Below are 20,740 nucleotides of genomic sequence, written 5' to 3' on the forward strand. Positions count from 1 at the left end.
AAAAAAAAAAAAGCAACATGTTTTAATGAAATCCACAGCCACCCAAGCCAACCATTGCAAGGGATGTCACTCACCAGCACACTCGGCTGGAACTTAGATAAATAATAATAATTTTTTCAAGTTTGTAGATCATATTGAACTTGGCTTAATAGGCCCTCTCACCAACCTCTGAAAGGATGGCTCATAAAAAAGTAATTAGTTTATATAGATTGTCAGGGTTCATGGGGGACAGCTGGCCTTTGATGCCTCATCTGTGATTACAGGCAGCTACAAGATAATAAAATCGGGTTCTGAATTCACGCCAAGGTATTCAGTGATCTCACGCAGGACACTGTGCCAAACAGGATGAACTATAAATGGCCGCTTATGCTCCTGTCCTTTGATTTCGAATCTCAAACATATCTAAGACATTTAGGATTTGCGTTCATAGGCCCCAAATTCCTATTAAAGAGAAACCATTGACCTTACAAATTCATGTTCATAATTAATATTTGTGATGGGCTCCATTTCCAAGCCGATTCAATCTGCCCACTGCAGTAAGCCCCAGGAATGGCTTCTGGAGAAGGGATGGGATTCAGTATTAATTCGTCTGAGCTTGGCTATTAAATGGTCCAGTTACTGACAATTAGAGCTGATCTTCAATCATCACTGACTTTACTATGATGCTCACCAGTCAGTTTGTTAAAAAACTTTCCTCGATGTTTGCAAATTTCTAGTTCATTCTTCTCCATACCACCCTGTCTAAACTCTCTGAAATCCTTTTCCTACATAGTTCAAGCAATGCCCTCAATACAGAAAATCATAGGAAAAGATAATTTTCACCTGGTCTCTGGTTTCTCTGGGACAAAGACATATTCAGTTGTCTCAGGAAAGAGAGGGGGGACATAAATACAGAACTGGGGATCATTTGGTGGGAACCAAGACCACATGGACCATACCAGCTCCCCTGGAAAGCAAGGCCCCCTGAAGGCACACCTGCTGCTCTTTGGAACCAGTTGCTTCCTCTCATCTGCTGACTATAACCTGCACATGTTACAGTGTCACAGAAACTTCATCTGCAATCCCTCCCCACCAACTAGGCCCAGGCTTTCAAACAGGAAGCCAATGGACTATGGGATATTTCCCATCCAGCAAGGAGTCACAAACTGTATTCGGCTTTCATTGGTCATCTTGAATCAGTCACAAACTGTATTAGGCTTTCATTGGTCATCTTGAATCAGTCACAAACTGTATTAGGCTTTCATTGGTCATCTTGAATCAGGTACCACAACCATCTGATGACAGTCAGGAGGGGGCTAGTCATGTGGCCTGCAATCTGTGCAACAGGAGCTGTGAGTAGGGAAGCATGAGAAATACCCTTGCATCATATTTGTCAAAGGATGTGGAGCCCTGATGTCTAGGACATCTTCAAGCTTGGGGGTGAATGGGGTACCTGTATCTCTGCATTGTTTCTGCAGCAGAAAGAACTGTGTTTACTTTGGGGCTTGAGCTTCTTCCTCACTTATTGTATAAGGACCCCAGCTTTGGAACCGGGCTTGACCCACTAAGGCTGGACAGAGTCAGTGGACGTTAGTGAAGGGATGAATGAAGCTAAGAGAGACCCCAGAAACTCAGGACCACCATGCCATGCCGGCAGCTCCTGTGCCAGTCCTGGGGCCACCAGGAATGAAGATGGACTAGAGACACGTGGTGACAAAAGAGAACGGTGGTTTACAGGGAGCAGAAGAACAATGCAGTGGAGTAGGGTAAATGAAGTTAGCCAGGTTTTTATGACATTGGCCTCGGTGGGTATCATCTGCAGGCTTGATCTTGTTACATAGAAGGCGCGTGGTTATGGGGGGTTGTGTGGCTGGTTGTGGACACCTGGAGCATGGATGGGGCATGTGCAAGTGTGTACACCTGAGCCTGGAGGTCAGGGATGTAGGAGCAGTGTTTCTGAGAGACAGCAACGGCAGGACAGCTACAAAAGGAAGAGACCACAAGTGCACGCCAGAGAAAAGGGTGTATAGAGATTTGTAGGGGGCTCAGGTTGCTGTCTTTCTCCTGGCTTGTTTCCCCTTAAAACCCATGGAAAATGGCCCTTCTTGGTGGCACAGTGGGTTAGGATGCAGCACTGCAAGCGAGCCGCAGCCACTTCAGCGCGAATTCAATCCTAAACCCCGGAGGTGACCCACATGGTGCGACAGACTTCTCCTGACCCGCCCGCTGCTCCCCTCAGTAGTGTATTTCGTCGATCTGCTTGTTCTGCTCCCCACTGTCTCTGGTGAATCCTCTCACCCACCTGTACCCCAGTTCTGTATGCATAAATAAATAAATCTTTTAAAAAAAAACTGTGAAAATGATGCCAAGGCTTCCAAAACTCTCCTTCAAATCATTAAAACCGATGGTGAACCTACCTGGTCTGGGATCGGATGGCTGGAAAACAAATGGGTAACCCTTCCCAGGAAAGAGACTCACTCTAAAAATGGGGGTACCTCGCAACAACATTTTAGCAGAATACCAGAAATGCCACAGGTGAGCTGTGATGGCTATGTGCTTCCATTATCCCCTCCTTGAATGGGGGTTTGGGTGGTTTTCTTTCCCCTGGAGTGTGGGAAGGGGCTGATAACTCATCTTCCAAGTTCACAGGCTGCAAGGAGTTACATCCAGACCTGATGACCAGCACTGATCTCGGGCTTTATCCAGATGCCATGATTCATATAACTTGGTGGGGGATGGGAGCAGGGTGGGCGAGGTTCTTAGCATAAGGATGGACATGCTTTTTATGAGGAAGAATGTGAGTAAGTGGGACAGGCTAGGAGAGAATGACCACACTGATGACTCTAATTTATCACCCTCTGTGCCCTTGATGGTCCTGGGAGCCTTACACTGACTCAGCTTGGCCATGTGTATTGTTTATCTAGTGGGACAGTAACTACCTTGTCCCACTGCAAAAGTGGTTGCACATTTCGGTGCCCTTTATGCTGCTCTGAATCACCATAGGGACTTGCAAAGGTTAGTCTGCTGGAAGAATAAAGGGAGGGAACTGTCATCCCAGTATAGGCCACCCTAGACCAGCCAGTCTAAAGCCTGCCCACCTGCTGCCCACAGACCCCTGAACAAGCCCCACGCGGGATCGGCTATGCCTGGCTTAGATTAGCGGAGCCGCCAAGTCAACAGGTTATCGTGTGCAAGCAAATGCACAGCTGTTGTTGAATGCTCCTAAGTTTTTTGGTGATTGTTGCATGATATTTAACTGAAACATCTGGTTGGAATGACAACTATATTACTACAGTGTTTTGAGCAAATTACATAGTTTGGGATTGCCTCAGTCTCTCCTATAAAATAGGGATCATGACAATACCAATTTCAAAGACATGCCGTAAAAATTGAATGGCAGCGTGTGTGAAGTGCCTAATGCAAGCATATCTTGTGTGTCATCATGCTTTGCAAATACGTTTTTGTTTTTTTTTTTACAAATTGAAAGTTTAGTTGTTAAACATTGCATGTGTTCTATGCACCACTAATTGGCCATCCCTCACCTTTCAGCCTCTCTGTCCTAATCTGTGAGACACAACAATATGGAAATGAGGCCAATTAATAACCCTCTTTACGTTGTCTTTTGAAGACATAATATTGTGTCATACTTGATAGGCTATAGCACTGTGTAAACAAATCTTTTATATGCACAGGGCAACCAACACTTTTTGTGACTCACTTTATGGTGATATTAGCTTGAATGCACTGGTTTGGAACTGCACCCACAATATCCCTGAGGTGTGCCTGCTAGTGCCTGATACGTAGTTAACACTCAAAAAATGTTAGCTAAACTGCAGTGCTGCTTTGAAAGTTGTTCTTTGTTCAAGGATGTATGACTGAGATGAAAAATAGCAACTGAAATCCACTGCTTCCTCATCTTGCCAAGTCATGTGCTGGTGTGGGGACAGGGTCCATCTGTAAGAAAGGACACCTGTTTCTAATTTGCAGCTACCATCTGGGGTGGCAGCAATCTTGCTATTATTCTTGATTTCATTGTTCACTTTTCAGCTTGTTCTAATATAATACTGTCATTAGCTTGGAATCCCAGAAGACTTGAAATGCCTGCATCAAGGGCTCACTCAAGCTTTCTCCTTGTGTCAGTTCTAAAGCTTTCTAACCTGGGATCCTGCATCCCTCCTGTTGGTGTGACTACCTCTCCTGGTTCACCAGGACCTGCTTGGGATAACACTGAGAGGCCCATGTCTTAGGAGTCACTAAGTCCCTGTTTGTCTCTCTGAATATTCTTTATTTTTCAGCCTTATTGATGGAGAGGCACGCAAGAGTTTCTACAGGATACCTCTTAAACATCCGCTCCTCCTGGAAGCCTTCAAACTGAGATGGTCAGGGTCACTGATGATCGGCCTCCTAGCATCTGTCAGATCCCAGAGCACAGTCCCTGCTGTGGGTATTGACTTGGGACTTTTGTCTTTTTTTCTCTTTCTTTTTCCCTGACTGGTCACCCTTGTTCCTGTTCTCCCTCCTCTGAATGACAGCTTTCAGTCTCCTCTAGCCATTGCTTGGGCTACCTCTTCAGCTCCTGCCTCTAATGCTCAGCACAGGAGATACTAGTGACCATTCCTAGGGGCTCTATCTGCTGCCAAAGCATTGCATGTGTTCAGGCTCCATGGGGAGACCTGGGCTCCACTATCAAACACAGCACATGCTGGAGGAGACGCAAACCATCAAGAATTTCAGAAGAGATGGGTCCTCTCAGCCTGACCAATGCTGAACTGTCAAGCAGCAAAGTACAAATGAACTTCAGCCTGAGACAAGTCAAACACCACCAACAAAGGCCAAGTGCAGGGGTACACAGGTTTCAGGGACACTGACAGCCAATTAAAGCTGAGAGAAAATTTTCAGGACAAAGATCATGTGCCCCAGGGGATTTAGCCCATCCTGTCTGACTCTGGCAGAAGAAATGCTTGTTCTCTCCTAAGAAGGTCAAGTGTTTTGTGCCCCAGGTGCTGAGGTCTTAGGGAATGCCGTTGGCTTCCTGGCTCTGGTCATTGCCCCACTCACCGGAGCTAAGTCCTAACTCTTGGTCTCTCTGACCATCAGCAGAATGAAAGGAGGAGTGAAAAGTGGGAAGGTGAAAACTGGAGTCAATGAAGGATCACTAGAGGGATAATCAAGGATGAGTCCAAAAGACACCCCAAGCCCTGTCAACCACTGTCAAAGCTGCCAAATTAAAAGATGAAGAGAATAAGGAACCAATCAATAAAGTACTTTAATTCCAAGGTAGTTCTTTCCCCCAGCCTCCTAGCAGATGCCTCCAAAAGAATTAGGTCCATGGGTGTGGCCTAAAATGCCTTGCTGTTCTAGGAGCCTAGAAATGAACCCTTTCGCTTTGTCCCTCCTCAGAAAGCAGCACCAACTTGACCATGTCTTCTGGCTGACTTACTGGTTGCTGGTCCCTTACTCCTCCAGCTGTTTACTGCTTAAAGGGATTTCTCTGTTTCTGCAGTGAGTTTACAAATAACAACTACAACTGCAAGCCCATAGATCACAGCCTACAGGGAGGGGACAATTCCTTGTTGGGGGGGGGGGGGGTGGAGGCCAGAAGCCTGCACAGCTGGCAGGTGTGGAAGGGGCCCTTACATACTTCACCATCTGATTGCAACCCCACCATCTGCTCAAAAATCAGGCTATCAGAGATCCCATCACAAACACGTTTGATAACACAATCTCAATCTCAAAAAAGAACACAGGTCTTTTTTACTCACTATCTATGAACTAAACCATAAAAATAAAATCCTGACCTCTGTGCTTGTCTGAGAAAGGTATTTCAAAACTTCTCATGGCAGTATTACTTTCTAAAAATGGAAAATTGTCGTCAGCCACCAAAATATACAAAACATACTGGATTGGTTAAATAAATTGATTCTGCTACATGATATATAATTATGCCTAATGCAAGTCATATTTTTGAAAAAGATTAAGTTATAGTCAACTTTAGAAATGACTGTAAAAAGTGAAAACGCAAAGACTCAAAACCACATATGATGGTCCTAATGAGTGAGAAATCTGTATTAGTGTGTGAATAGAAAAATGTATATCAGTGTCTTAGGCATCTGGATAAATTTTCCTTTGTTCATTATTCTTCTTATTAATTTTTACATGCTCAATGGGTTACACACAGCAGCTTCAATGCAAGTTGAATTCCCAGCACCGGAAGTGGCGTCAGGAAGCTCTCAGACCTTTCCTGACCCACCTGCTGCTCCTCTCAGCAGTGTACTTTATCAACCGACCTGTTCTGCTCCCCACTCTCTCTCTGGTGAATCCTTTCACCACCCCTGCACCACTGGCCTGTGCCCCAGTTCTTATATGCAGAAATAAATAAATCTTTAAAAAAAAAAAAGTTCAGCTGCCACAGTTCAGGTTGTAGATTCGACAGATATCTGAACCCCACTCTGCAGAGATGGTGAAGGATGAATGTTCAGAGAGCAGGAAGCACTGTGGGCACCTGACTTAAAGCCTAAGACATGACCCCCACAAACCAGTCTGGAGTGCAAAGGAATCTACTGACATAGACTGATACTGAGGGCTTCCTGATGTCAGAACCAGAGCTCAGAGAACCAGGAACCTGGCAGAGGGATGTTGGCAGGGCCCAATGCAGGTGTTCCTGAGATTGCTGGGTGGGGCCCAGATGTAATTATTCCATATGTCCCATGTGGTACTCAGTCAGACCTCTTTAATGACTTTGTCCACTACCATACAATTTATGTACTTACATTTTCCTTTATATTAAGCTTTTCTAAAGAGCACAAGTAAACTTACTTAAAAAGAAAATAGGAAAAAATACAAAGCTAGCAGTATTTGTTTCAAAGAGAAAATAACCCAAAGAAAATACAACACAATGTTATGAGAATTCTAGCTCAATACTTGTTGCCTACTGAAGATTCACAACAGAACTTGCTCCTGCATTTTCAAAGAGAAAAATTAGCAAGTATTTGAGGTGTATGGCATGCATCTCAAACCTCACAACCTGTTCCTTCCTCCTGGACATAATTGGCAAGATTGTAAAAGGAATTTAAAAGGGAAAGATAGAGAGCATTTCACAATGCTCTACTGGGTAGTGTATACCATGAGAACTATGTCTCACACACCACACAATTAACAGATGAGGAAGAAGACAGGACTAGAATCTAAGAGTCTAGAATTGAGTGACAGGCTAATCCATTTCCACTGAGATAACCTTGAATAATTATTTAATTTTTCTAAATCTATGTCCTCTTTGCAAAATAGAACCATATCAGCTCATGTATATGTGCAATAGCAGTATGCACTTGTGTTTGTGTGTTTATAATAAGAGGGTATGTGGTTTTCATTCATCTAAAAGTATATCTTGCAAGTAACAGATTACTCCACAGGGGTAAATTACAGGTAGAATGTAAAGAAATGTATCACCAACTAGCTGATAGTTACAGAGCTCTGCACAATTCACAAGCTACGTTCCCCTGACTTGACTAATTGTCCCCATACTGCCACGTAACCAAACAGCCTACGCAGCATAACTTGATGGCAAGAACGGCAATTGCATCAAGACTTTAGAACAAATTCAAACCTTTTTTTTTTCTTAATATTATCATTATGGATTATAATTATACCATTGTAATCAGCCTAAAATGAATAAAACACTTGTGACTTATTGTTGCTAATAGGAATTACAATTACTCTGATTACTCTCATTATAATCATCACTAGGATTATCAAAACTATACTTTATTGGACATCTACTGGCTGCCAGAGACTGCTCTAGGCATTTTGCATTGGTATCTTATTTATTCCACGTATGAACCAGGGGTAGATACTATGATTACCCCCATCTTAATCATATACCCTCCAAGGAGCTCAGTAACTTTTCTGAGACTACACAGCTAGAAAATGACAGGCACTAAATGTGTGTCCAGTCAGAGTCTATGACTGTGCAACTTCTACATTCCTTTCTCCCCATAAGATACCACTGCTACACCAGCTGTTGTGACGTTTCTCTACTATCAGGCACCAATGTGACCTGAAGCCCAAAACAGGACCCTGCACAGGTCCAAAGACTAGGAGGCGTATAAGTGGGTGGACAATGAACAGAACAAGGACAAACAGTCAACTGTGGAGGACAGTGCATTCTGCACTGCCATCAGCTAATCAAACCAGGCTAAATCCTGTCCCTGACAATTTTCCACACAGCCTTCAGAGAGTCACCCGGCTTGAGAAGCCAGCCAATTAGGACTGATCATTCTCTGCAGCCCCATCCTTACAAAAGACAAATCCAGACTTGCTCAGTGTAGACAAATGAGTGGCTCTATTATCTCTGAAAGGCCATCTAATTCTCTTCAAATTTAAGTCTCTACAGTTTCCTAACAGGCCTCAGCGGGGCTCACGTAGAAATTAATAAGTTCACGGTATGCCCAGCTTGCTTTCATTATTATTTTTTGCCACACAGTGGACAGGATTTTCATTATTACTCAATGATTTTTCTGTGTCTGATTCTCTAAGAAGGTCATGCCTACAAGGCTCAGGCATGGAGTAGGAAATGAGTCAGGTCTAACAGACTGACTTGAGCTCTGAGGGAGGTTCATTGACTGAAAGTCGGCACCTCTACTCATCAGAGGAGCAGGGACCAAAAGGCTGTAGCATAGGGAAGCAGTCCTCGACTCCACTATCACACCAGCTGCAAAACATGACTAGCTCACTCTAGGATAGGGGGCAAATTACTTGGCCATTCTCTGAATTAGTTATCTCCTCTATAAAATGAGCAGAGAGAAAGACTGGGAAAAGCAAACTAATTAAACCTCTACTATAACTTGAAGCATTACAACATCCATCACATTCTTTATAGTTAATTAAAACAACAACCCTAGAAAACTTGAATGAGCCAAGAAATAAGAGACTTGTAGGGGTGTAGATGTGACTTCAAATATAACTTTTTGTGGAAAGCAATTTAACATGTTTCAGGAACTTTAAAATATTGGACCAATTCATTTCAATACTGAAAATACACCAAAATGATAAAGTCAGAAATATATAGATATATTTAATAATAAACAAACAAAAAAGAATTGAAGTAGACAAATTGTCTATCATCTCACATCTGAGAATGGCTAGTGTGAAAAAAGAAAGCAAGATAACACTCATTGGGGGAGAATGTGGAGCAAAGGGAATGTAAACTGATGCTGCCGCTATGGAAAGCAGTATTGATATTTCAAAAATTTAAAAATAGAACTTGCATAGGTACTAGTAATTCAACTTCAGGGTATTTGAGATCTGGAATGGTCTCAAAGGGACTTTGGCACCCTTGTGTTCTTATGGATAAAGGAGTCATCGTACACACATACATGAACACCCACACACCCATATTGGAATATTATTCATCCAAAATAGAGAAGGGCATCCTGTCCTTTGTGACAATGTGGATAGAATTTGAGAGCATTCTCCTCAGGGAAATAAGGCAAAGACAACACTGTGTGATCTCATTTACAAATAGACCTAAGAAAGTTGACCTCATACCAGGGCTGCCGGGTTAGGAAATTGGGAAGATGTTGGTTAATAGGTACATACAAACTTCTAGTTATAAGAGGATTTAAATTTGAGGACTAGTGTATAATACTGTTAATACAGTTAGTAAGTCTATATTATACAATTAAAAGTTGCTAAATCAGTGAATCTTAATTGCTTTCATCACAAAATGTAAACAGTAATTGTGTGAGGTTATGGCAGTGTCAGATAAAGCTATGGTGGTGATCAATTCCCAAATACAAACTTATCAAATCATTATAAGATATTGTAAATTGACAAGATGTCATAGATTCACAAGATAAAATACAAGATCCCCATTATATCTCAACAAAGCTAGAAAAACTGGTAAATTGAAGTCATGTAGCTATTTAATTAGTTGCAGAAGCCTATTTAATAAAATGATGTTTTATTTGTTAAGTGAAAAAAAGTTGTAATAGTGAATATGAGGTAAGATCACAAATTTTGAAAAGAATCAAGAAGTGACTAGAAGGAAATACATTAAAATGTTAACAGAATCTCTCTGGTGATGAGAACACATATATTTCACACATCTTTTGCATGTTATCATACTTTCCACATTTTTTACAATAAACAAATGTTGTCATAGTCAGAGACACAGTAAAAGCTATTTATATTCCTGGATTTTGCATCTCTATATAAAATATAATCAGAATTTTTATTTAAGTGAATGATTTTTTTATGTTGCACATTTTCTTAAATGTTTTTTAAAGGGAGGAAATCATAAGAGAAACAAGACAGAGCAAAAAATGATAAATGAGACAGAGGGGACTGTCTTCCAATAAGCATATAACTCACCCCACAGGCTACACTGGAAATAGTCCACTGGGGATTGGGTGGAGAAACTGACACACAATACAAGAACAGTTGATAAGAGGGGACTAAAAGCTTCGGGTGACTTCAAGAAGTGATGGAGCTGGCAGATATGAATTTTTCAATTTTATGAGAATGATAGGAATCTGAAATAAATCTTCAGTATTTTTCTTTTTAAGATAAATGTTTTAAACTAAATGCCTGCAGCATGGATGGATGGCAAGTGCCTCTGTCCTCTCTTAGAGCCGATCGTAAATAACACTGAGAAAAATAGCTTTGACCATTTTAAAAAGCACCTTTATTTTTTATTCTTAAGAGCTTGGAAGATTATATTTTGATGCATTAAGCCAGTTTTTTTTTTTTTTAAATACAGCTGCAAATATCAGTAGGAGTATGGAAATCATCTTCAGGAGGAAATAACTACTCAGGACTTGACTTAAAAGCAAACCTTAGTTTCAAGATGTGCCTGAAGCCTTGAGGGCACATCTAATGCTCAGAATACAAATTCAAGATTAAAGACCTTTGATGAATTTATTGTTTCAGGAAATCCTTGGTGTATCTTTAGGGGAAATTACCAATTGTCTTTCAACCCTACAACCAAGGAAGTTAAGTAATTTTTTGTAAATCCAAATTTAACAAATGTCAGATTTGCTTGAAATGGATTTTTTCTTCCAGTTTGGTGTGTACTTTAGAAAGCTTATAACTTTATCATAGAACAGCTTACTCAACAATTTCGATTTCCTTGTTCACTACTCGCTGACAATAGAGCTGCAGTAGAGGCAGACAGTGAGCACATGCCTTATCTTCTAACATATTAGACACACTTAACTAAAAAGACTCAACTGCATTTTGTCCCTTTTAATAAACGACTGGTTATGCTTTGCCATGATTTATAGAGGGGCCAACCACTGGACTGGAAAGCAGAACAAAAGGACCCACTGAGGAAGGCAGCTCCTCGCAGGCTCTCACAGAAGGGCTGGGGAAGCCATGTATGTGCTCAGTCTAAGAAGGGCAGCCAGTGCTCAATTCTATTTCAACCCAGCCCCCAAACAAACCAGCACCTTGCCTATTTGTGCTAAATCCCCATTTCTAACAGATGTCTTGAATTGTATGGCACACAGTACATTTCCAGCCTAACATTTCTAGCACCCAAACATTTTGTCAGTGTTTTTGTTTTAAAATCTCATTTCCAGGCCCTCCCTGGTGGTGCAGCGGGTTAAAGCACTACACTAAGAAGCTAAAGCCACTTCTGCATGAGTTCGATCTCCGCCTGCCCCGGAGGTGACCACATGGCACGGCAGACCTCTCCTGACCCGCCCGCTGCTCCCCTCAGCAGTGTACTTCGTCGATCAGCCTGTTCTGCTCCCCATTCTATCTCTGGTGAATCCTCTCACCGCCCTGCACTTCTGGCCTGTACCCCAGTTCTGTATGCATAAGTAAATAAATAAATCTTTAAAAAAAAATTAAAATAAAATAAAATAAATAAAATTAAAAAAAAATCTCATTTCCAGAGGCCTCCCTGTTGGCACAACGGGTTAGGACGCAGCACTGCAAGCCAGCGCAGCCAGTAATCCACATGGAGCGTCCTGGAGGTGATCCACGTGGTGCGGCAGACCTCTCCTGTCTCACCCGCTGCTCCCCTCAGCCATGTTCTTTATCAGTCTGCCTGTTCTGCTTCCCACTCTGTCTCTGGTGAAGCCTCTCACTGCCCCTGCACCTCTCTGGCCTGTACCCCAGTTCTGTATAAATAAAAAAAAAAATCTTTCAAAAATTAATAAAATAAACTCATTTCCAGGGGGTTGTTAAGAATTACTGATCATTTCCAGTCCCATTCAGTTATTTTCAAGAAGAAGAGGAGTTGGGAAGTTCCCAGGTTGGTAAGAAGATTTGGAAAAAGACACCTCATTTTTTATGGAAAAGAGAGCATGGGATTTGCTTTTCAAGTTGGTTGAGCTGAAACCACAAAGAACAGCAGGAAGACATATAGAAATGTCCCAACTCTAAATACCACGTTAGTCACAGCTGAGTACCCTTGGTGGTCATCATTTGACATAAAATAAAGATAGATAACGCCTTTTGAGAGTCAAGAGTCCTCCATGCTCTGCAAGAATCTTTATAGTTTATATTCCATAAAGCTGAGTATCCCCATTTAACCTCCTTCATCACGCCTTATTTTTTAATGTTCTGTAATGAAAAAAAGTGGGGGCGGGGAGGGGAGGCTTCCTGGGACTTATCTCTTAGAAATGTGAGAGCCCATTTTTCCTTTCCCAAATAGCTCATAATGTAGCAGACAAACTGTCAGGAAAAACAGACTTCATTTTGGTGAAAACCTCAGTTTGGCACCCATCTATCATAAAACAATCTTCTAGAAATCTTGAAAACCTTCATTAAATTTCCTGTCTTCCTTCTGACAGGTATAAAATGTTAACAATATTACTCATGATGCAGACATCTTTGGAAATTCTTTGTTCAGTCCCTTCTCCCTGTGAAATCACCCATCCTCTTCCCTTTGCCAAAATCGATGGAATCATGAGATATGTTTTTTACACACCCCTCCTGGGATCTGGACTTTGCAGAAGGTTAGAGAAGGAGGGAGGGGTAGTCTTGACAGAGAATAGGTTCTATAACTACAAGCTCCAGAGAGAAATATAGGAGTGCCTTCAGATCCCTCCAGTAACCACAACCACTTTGAAGTTCAAAGGCAGGACACTTCCATACTTGCCCTTAGCAAGTATTTCCTAGCTCTTTATTCCATTTTCTCTTGTCAGTTCACCAAACTCTAAGAGTCTTCACCTACCCACAATATTGAATAGTGAATCCAATGACAATGACTCACCCACTTTCTCTTACTTCTGTTTACCTTTCTAGAGGAAAGTCTCCTCTAGAAAATCTCCTCAAGACCTTACTGGTCCATCTTTTCTAGTTCTAAGGCCACTTCAGCAACACACCATCTAACCAAAGAAACAGCAGCCAGCGTCTTGCACTGGAGATGACACCAAAGATAAAAGCCATAAAGACATACAGAATCCAGACCAGACATCACAAGAGTCATAGAGCTTTGAAATCACAGGCTGGTTTCTCAACATGTCTCCAAAGTGAGTCAAACCCAGTCATGCTAAACCATCATCTTACCTGCAAAAGGAACCGGTGCGTCCTTATCCAAGGCGACCAGTGGGGGGTCCAAAATGACGGTGTCGTTGTTCTCCGTTATGACTCCATGATACGAAGTCTCGATCCAGGGCTTGTGCTTATTGACTAGAAAGCAATGGAAAGAATAAATACGAGGTTAGCCCTGAGGGTCATCATTTGAATAACTTGTCTACAGTAATATCAATATGTCACATTTACCCAATCAAAGGCTCTTGTCCCTTTAACCGCATGGGGACTTAGGGCATGTCCGTGCCATTTTACACTCAAGGTACCTTCAAAATGTGCAGAGAGAGAGGTCCAACATTTCTCTCAGGCTCACAGAATGTGAAGGCAACACCCAGACTTGAACAGTTTTTGGCTCTCAGATCATGGATTTTATTCATCTTGATAAAATTTCCCATTATTTCCATTTCGGCTAGTCCAGTGTCAACAGGTAATATTAAAAACTGATCAGAGGGCCATTCCTGGTGGCGCAGAGGGCTAAAGCACAGCACTGAGAAGCTAAAAGCTACTTTCACATGAGTTTGATCTTTGCCTGCCCCGGAGGTGACCCACATGGCACGGCAGACCTTTCCTGACCAGCCCGTTGCTCCCCTCAGCAGTGTACTTGACCATCTCTGTCTCTGGTGAGTCTTCTCACCGCCCTACATCTCTGGCTTATACCCCAGTTCTGTATGCACAAATAAATCTTAAAAAAAAAAAAAACTGATCAGAGGATTTATTTCTCAACTGTTATTATCTATTAATAGCTATTTTAGATTTAAAGTACCTTATGTATCAACAAGCTACCAGGTTATGTATCAACAAGCTACCTGGATTTCTGGCCTTGATTTAATCTGACCCATCATTAGGGGTTGTTACTGTATTTACACATATACATATATAGCATATACAACATTGATGTAAAGATACAACTAACATTTGAATATTTCCTCATTATTTAAAGACTGTCTATCTAAATGGTCTAAAATAACTAGCAAGTTGCCATTCAGTAATTTTACCAATAGAATAATTTATCTATAAATAATCAAAACACATAAAATGCATATCAAATATGTGTTACCAGTTCTCTGATAAAAGATAGTACCTCAGATAGGAGCAGGACCTCAGATGTGATCCTACTTGGAAATAGGGTCTTTATAAAGGTAATCAAATCAAAATGAGGTTGTTAGGTGGGCCCTAACCCAAACTGACTAATGTCCCTATCAAAGGGGAACATTTGGCACAGATGTGCCTAGAGGGATAACACCATCTGAAGATTAGAGTTGTGCTGCCATAAACCAAGAAAGTACCAAAAGCTAGGAGAGAGAACTTCAGAACAAAAGTGATTGCTGCCTATTGGTCTTCTTGCCTGTCAAACTGTATAACAATATATTGCTGTTGTTCTCAGCCATCCAGTGGGTCCTACTTTACAAAAACAGATCCCTGGTGGTGCAACTGGTTAAAGCATAGCACTACAAAGTTAGCCTAAGCCACTTCAGCTAAAGTTCGATCCCCAGCCAGGAGGTGACCCACATGGCTCAGCAGATTTCTCCTGTTTTGCCTGCTGCTCCCCTCAGCAATGTACTTCACCAATCTGCCTGTTCTGCTCCCCATTCTCTCTCTGGTGAGTCCTCTTACTGCCCCTGTACCCCAATTCTGTATGAATAAGTAAATAAATTTTTTAAAAATCCAGCAAATGAATAGCAGGCCCTTGCAGTCACTAGGCATTAATGGAAGGTAGAGAATTGAAGTAAGACTTGTGCTAAGTTTGGCACAATATTCCTATGTGAGAATCTTCTCTATTGAATATTCCATTACTGCCAATTCTATCACCTTGATTGGGTTCTGGCCCAGCTGTCTCTGTTGGAATAGCTGCAGGAGCCACCTGTCTAACCATTCAGTAAGTATTGTCACATACCAATCCATTCTCCACTTTGACATAAAGAGAGATTTTTCTAAAATTTTGATCTGACTGACTCAACTTCAGTTCCCTGGTTTGTCCTTTTATTTCTGCACATACCCTGTGGAAGTCTGGATGCAGAAGAGTTGCTTTAGAAACAAAATTGGTTAAAGGGAGCCCTAAAATAATCACAGATGTCCTGGAGCCAATCCTCTCATACTGGTACTGGTTTCAAAGATGTCATCATATATATATATATATATATATAAAATGCTCCCACAGCAACCTGAGAGTAAGTGTGATCATTATGAAGGTGATCAATCTACTTTCACAAGATGTGATGTCTGCAAGATAGTCATAGGGTTAATAACTAACAATTGGGGGAAAATAACTTTTGTATTTCTTGACATCCAAAAATATACAGACTGATCATATTATAATACACATGTAATGCACATATAATGTATGTGACATACATTATAATATATATGATAAATACATGCACACTGTATTTCACAACTTTTCAGTAGCCAGGACAAAGCACAAGCTTTAAGAACTGAGAAGAGCTCTGTTGTGTTAACTCCTATCTTCTTTCAACCCATCACACTTTCAGAAGAAATTTAAGAGTCATTCCAGGAGTGATGCAGCCCTAGCCTGGGTCATCACTTTGTTCCTTCTTACCCACTTAACAGCAACTATGAACAACTGAGAGGCAGTTTGCAGGAACCAGGACATATGCCTTGCTATTCTCAGGTCTTGGCCCTTGTGATCCATTTCTACTGATTGAATTGTGCCAAGAGCAGAGAACATCTCTGCCTATAGCAGGTCTGAATTCTGAATGGGCAACAGGCTCAGCCACCCTCACATGTTAGCATTCAAACCGATACTTCATTATAGACCTTGGAAGAATTACAGCTACCCTGGGCTGTCCCCACACCCCTTTGCTCTTTTATTAGCCATCAACACAAATGCAATGTAAATAATTTGCAGCTGTTGGGAGAAACAATTCATCTTTTTTTCCCTTTAATTAAACCTAGGGGCCTATTCATTACAAATGTGTACAGAGGAAGTGCCAGGAGTGCAACCCAGTGTTTCAGATTCATGTGCCACTCGGCCGACAATGGAATCTACAGTCACAGTTGCTGATTTTCAGGCCACTTCAGGGCTGGTCCTACAACTCACATGGCCACTCACACTCTGAACCACTTAAACTATAAATGGAGGACAATGGCACTACCCACAACATGATCATATCATGTCATGACATTCCAAGGCCACACGTGAGATCAATAGCCCCCATCTTTTCATCACTCAGACTCCCACCTTGCCCTCTGGGCAGCGATAGTGTCTACAGGAGAGGTGCTTTAGACAACGTAGCATGCAGATTATTCCTTCATAGTGGAGGAATTCATAGGCCTGCTGTCCTTTTCTCCTCTCCTTCACTGTTTCAGTTAGTTGAGTGCCCAGCACATATTAGTCATTTTAGACACATCCCTTAACCCTCACAACAATCCATTGAGTAAGACTTTGTGCCTCATTTTGTAGGCAAGGACATGAGGCTTATGAGGCTTCGTTTTTTAAATGTTGCTTTTTTTGTAAAGTAAGAATGAATAGGCCTCTCCTCAAAAGTGCCTCATTTCTCTCATACTTTGTAGCTTCCTTCAGCTCTAGCTCAACCTTTGCTTTGTCAAGGTTGACCAACGTCTGCATTTTTATCTGTAACCAAAATTAAATTTCTTTATGTTGTCTGTAAATCAAATACTCAGGGTTGCAAACCAACAACATAAACTTTCATTATCTTGACTGAGAGGATATGGTGATAACTGAGTCCAGAATCGAGCAAAGATGACTTTTCCTTCTTAGGCACCCAATAGTCAGCCGAGGGACAACATTCCTCGCCTTCAGATCAACTAGTTCCTTTCTTTTTCACTCCATTTTGCTTCATATTAAAACCAGCTGCTTTGGGTTTTTTTTTCCTGATTTTTGAACTTAACATTACACTTTTTTATTTCTATTTAGTAATGAAACATAAAATGTCTTTCCTAATCTCAACCATGTGATACCTTTTATATCATTCTACTAGTTCTATCTTATTTGAAATGTGATACTTACTTCATAAGAATGTTCTGAAAATTACATGATCTCATTTAGGCAAGTCTAATAATACCCTTGATGTGAAATAGGCATCCCCATACTCTCAATTCCCCCTAGTGATCTTATGCTTCTGAGTAGCTGAACTGTGCCTTTTACACTCAAAAGTTTTTAGCAAGCTTCCAACAGGGATGGGAAGAGCACATGAGATGAAAGAATGTAAAGAAAGAAGAATAATGTGTATATGTGTGTGTGTGTATGTGTGTGTGTGTATACATATATATGTGTGTGTGTATTTATCTATCTATCTATCTATCTATCTATCTATATATATATATATATATATATATATAAATTCCAAAAAGCATTTGAAAAAAATCAACATCCATTCAAGATAATGTAAGTTTATGTTGTTGGTTTGCAACATTGAGTATTTGATTTACAGATAACACAAAATTAAATTTAATTTTGGTTACAGACAAAAATGCAGATGTTGATCAACCTTCACAAAGCAAAGGTTGAGCTAGAGCTGAAAGAAGCTATAAAGTAGAGTGGGAAAAAAGAATTTTTTTTTTTTGATCTGAAGATGAAGAATGTTGTCCGTCAGCTAACTATTGGGTGCCTAGGAAGGAAAAGTCATCTTTGCTTGATACTGGACACAGTTACCGACCATATCCTCTCATAATTCAAACTATCAGCAACTGAGAAATAAAAGGAAAATCCTCAATCTGATAAAGAACTTTTACAAAAGCCTAAAGCTAACATCATATTTAATGGTTAAAGAGTGAATGCTTTTCCTTCAAAGCAGAAAGAATACAAGAATTGTCATTCTTACTGTGTATTACACCATTAAAATTATACTGGAGGGTCTAGTCAAAGTGATAAGGCAAGGATCACATAAATAAAATTATCTTCATTTGCAAAAAGCAAGATTAACAATGAAACAATTTATGGAGTTTACAAAAAATTGTCACTAGAACTAATAAGTGAGTTCATAAAGGGCACAGAATAGAACATCAATATATAAAATCAGTTGTATTTCTATGTACTAGCAATAAGCAATTGAAAATTTGAATTAAAAACATGAATATGATGGTATCAAAAATACAAAACACTTAGGAAGAGCTTTCACAAGACACATTAAAAACTGTACACTGCAGGCCCTCCCTGGTGGCACAGAGGGTTAAAAGCACAGCACTAAGAAGCTAAAGCCACTTCCTCACGAGTTCAATCCCCAACTGCCCGGGAGGTGATCACATGGTGTAGCAGACCTCTCCTGAGCTGCTCCCCTCAGCAGTGTACTTCCTCGATCTGCCTGTTCTGCTCCCCACTCTGTGTCTGGTGAATCCTCTCACCCCCTGCACCTCTTGCCTGTACCCCAGTTCTGTATGAATAAATAAAATCTTTAAAAAAAATCTTAAAAAACAAAACAAAACTGTACACTGAAAATCCTGGAACATTGTTGAGAGAATTATAAAAGACCCAGAGAAGTCTTAATGGAGAAATGGACAAGTGTTCATGACTTGCAGATTCAACACGTTTAAGATATAAAAGCTTCCCTGCTTGATATATAGTTAGTGCAACCCAATTTAAAATAAGCAATTTTTTTAAATGACAAGCTTATTCTAAAATTAATATACAAGTGGAAATGAGGAATATCTCATAAAATCAAAACAATTTTGATAAAAAAGAAGCAAAGCTGGAAAGTTTATACTACCTTTAAGAATTACTCAAAAACTACCTTAATAGACAGATAAACAGAACAATAGAAAAGATTAAACATGCAGAGGTGGACCTACATATGTAGTCAGTTAATATCTGACAAAGTTTCCAAGATAGGTAAAGAGTAAGGGGAAGGATATTCTTTTCATTGTACATTGCTGGAAAATTTGGATATCCACATGCAATAAAACGAAATAAGCTCAATTCTGCTGCATTCCAAACACAAAACTCTTTATGATCATGGTCTTAAGTTTGGGAGTTAAAATGAGAAATCCTTTAAAAGATAGAGAAAATCTCAGTGTCATTGGGTTAGACAAAGATTTAATAGCAGGGACAAAAAAGTATGAACCACAGAAGATAAGCCTGACATAGCAAACTTTATAAAATTTATCAACTTCTATTCTTTGCAAAACATAGTTAAGAAAATCATTTTAAAAAAGACATAGACTGAGAGAAATATTTGAAAAGCATATATCAAAATGGAATTGAATCCAAAATATATAACAATTCTCCTAGCTCAATAAGACAAATAATCTGAAAATAAAATTTGAAGAGATATGTTACCAAAGTAGATCTGCAAATAGCAAGAACATGAAAAGGTGCCCCCACATTAATAGGTATTGGGGATACGTACACTAAAGTCATCATGGGCTATCACCCCACCTTCAGGGGAATGTCTAAAATAATACTGATTGTAACAACTTCTGGCGAAGATGGGGAATCACTGCTGCAACTCTCATTACTGGTGAAAATATAAAATAGTATATTTATTTTGGATAGTTGTTTAGCAATTTCTTACAAAATAACTCAGCAAAGCCATTCCTAAGATTCATCCAAAAGAAAGGAAAACATAAATTACATACACACATACACACACAAACACTTGTTTGTTAATTTTTAAATTTTTATGGAATCTTTATTCAAAGAGTAGCAAGCTGACAACTAAAAAAAAAAAAAAAAAAAAAACAAAAAAACCCAACAACACAAAGAAATCAACTACTGTCCTGGGACCAAATGGAGGCCAACACAGTTGACTGAAGAAATAAGTGAAAAAAGTCAGACACAAAAAGACTATATACTGTTTCATACCATCATAGAACATTCTAGAAAATGCAAAAGTGTAATGATCAATAGTGGGTCCATTGTTGATAAGGTCTGGAGATGGGCTGGGATTTGATTGCAGAGGGGCACACGGAATTTTCTGGAATGATGGAAACTGTTCTGTGTCCTGTTTGTGGTGGGAGTTACTGTACCATTTGCCTTTGCCAAAATGTATGAAACTGCATGCTGAGAAAAGGTATTATATATAAACTCAATAACTAGGGGGGGAAAAAAAGATTTTTGTGTTCAAGGGACTCTCAGACTGGTGAGGGGTCCATGATCGCCAGTATGGTAAAAAATAGGTTAAGAGAAAAAGCAGTGTGCTACAGGAAAAGAGAAGCATGGACCCAGTGATGTAACCCAGAACTGCTGAAAGCTGGTACTAGGGCATGATCAGGAGGAATAAAGAGGTTAGAAATTAAAGGGTCCCAG

At 40.3% G+C, this 20,740-nt stretch overlaps 1 protein-coding gene across 1 annotated transcript in view; it reads right to left on the bottom strand.

Moving 5' to 3' along the window:
• CLSTN2 (calsyntenin 2) overlaps positions 1 to 20,740 on the bottom strand; it is a 599,321-nt gene that overhangs the window by 375,226 nt on the left and 203,355 nt on the right. The window contains exon 2 of the mRNA XM_004682158.2: positions 13,495 to 13,617. Within this exon, the coding sequence (XP_004682215.1) occupies positions 13,495 to 13,617 (123 nt within the window). The remainder of the gene's footprint in view (positions 1 to 13,494; positions 13,618 to 20,740) is intronic.

The sequence above is a fragment of the Condylura cristata genome, unplaced genomic scaffold (genome assembly GCF_000260355.1).
Source record: "Condylura cristata isolate star-nosed mole 26May11 unplaced genomic scaffold, ConCri1.0 scaffold00014, whole genome shotgun sequence".
In the NCBI taxonomy this organism is placed as follows: domain Eukaryota; kingdom Metazoa; phylum Chordata; class Mammalia; order Eulipotyphla; family Talpidae; genus Condylura; species Condylura cristata.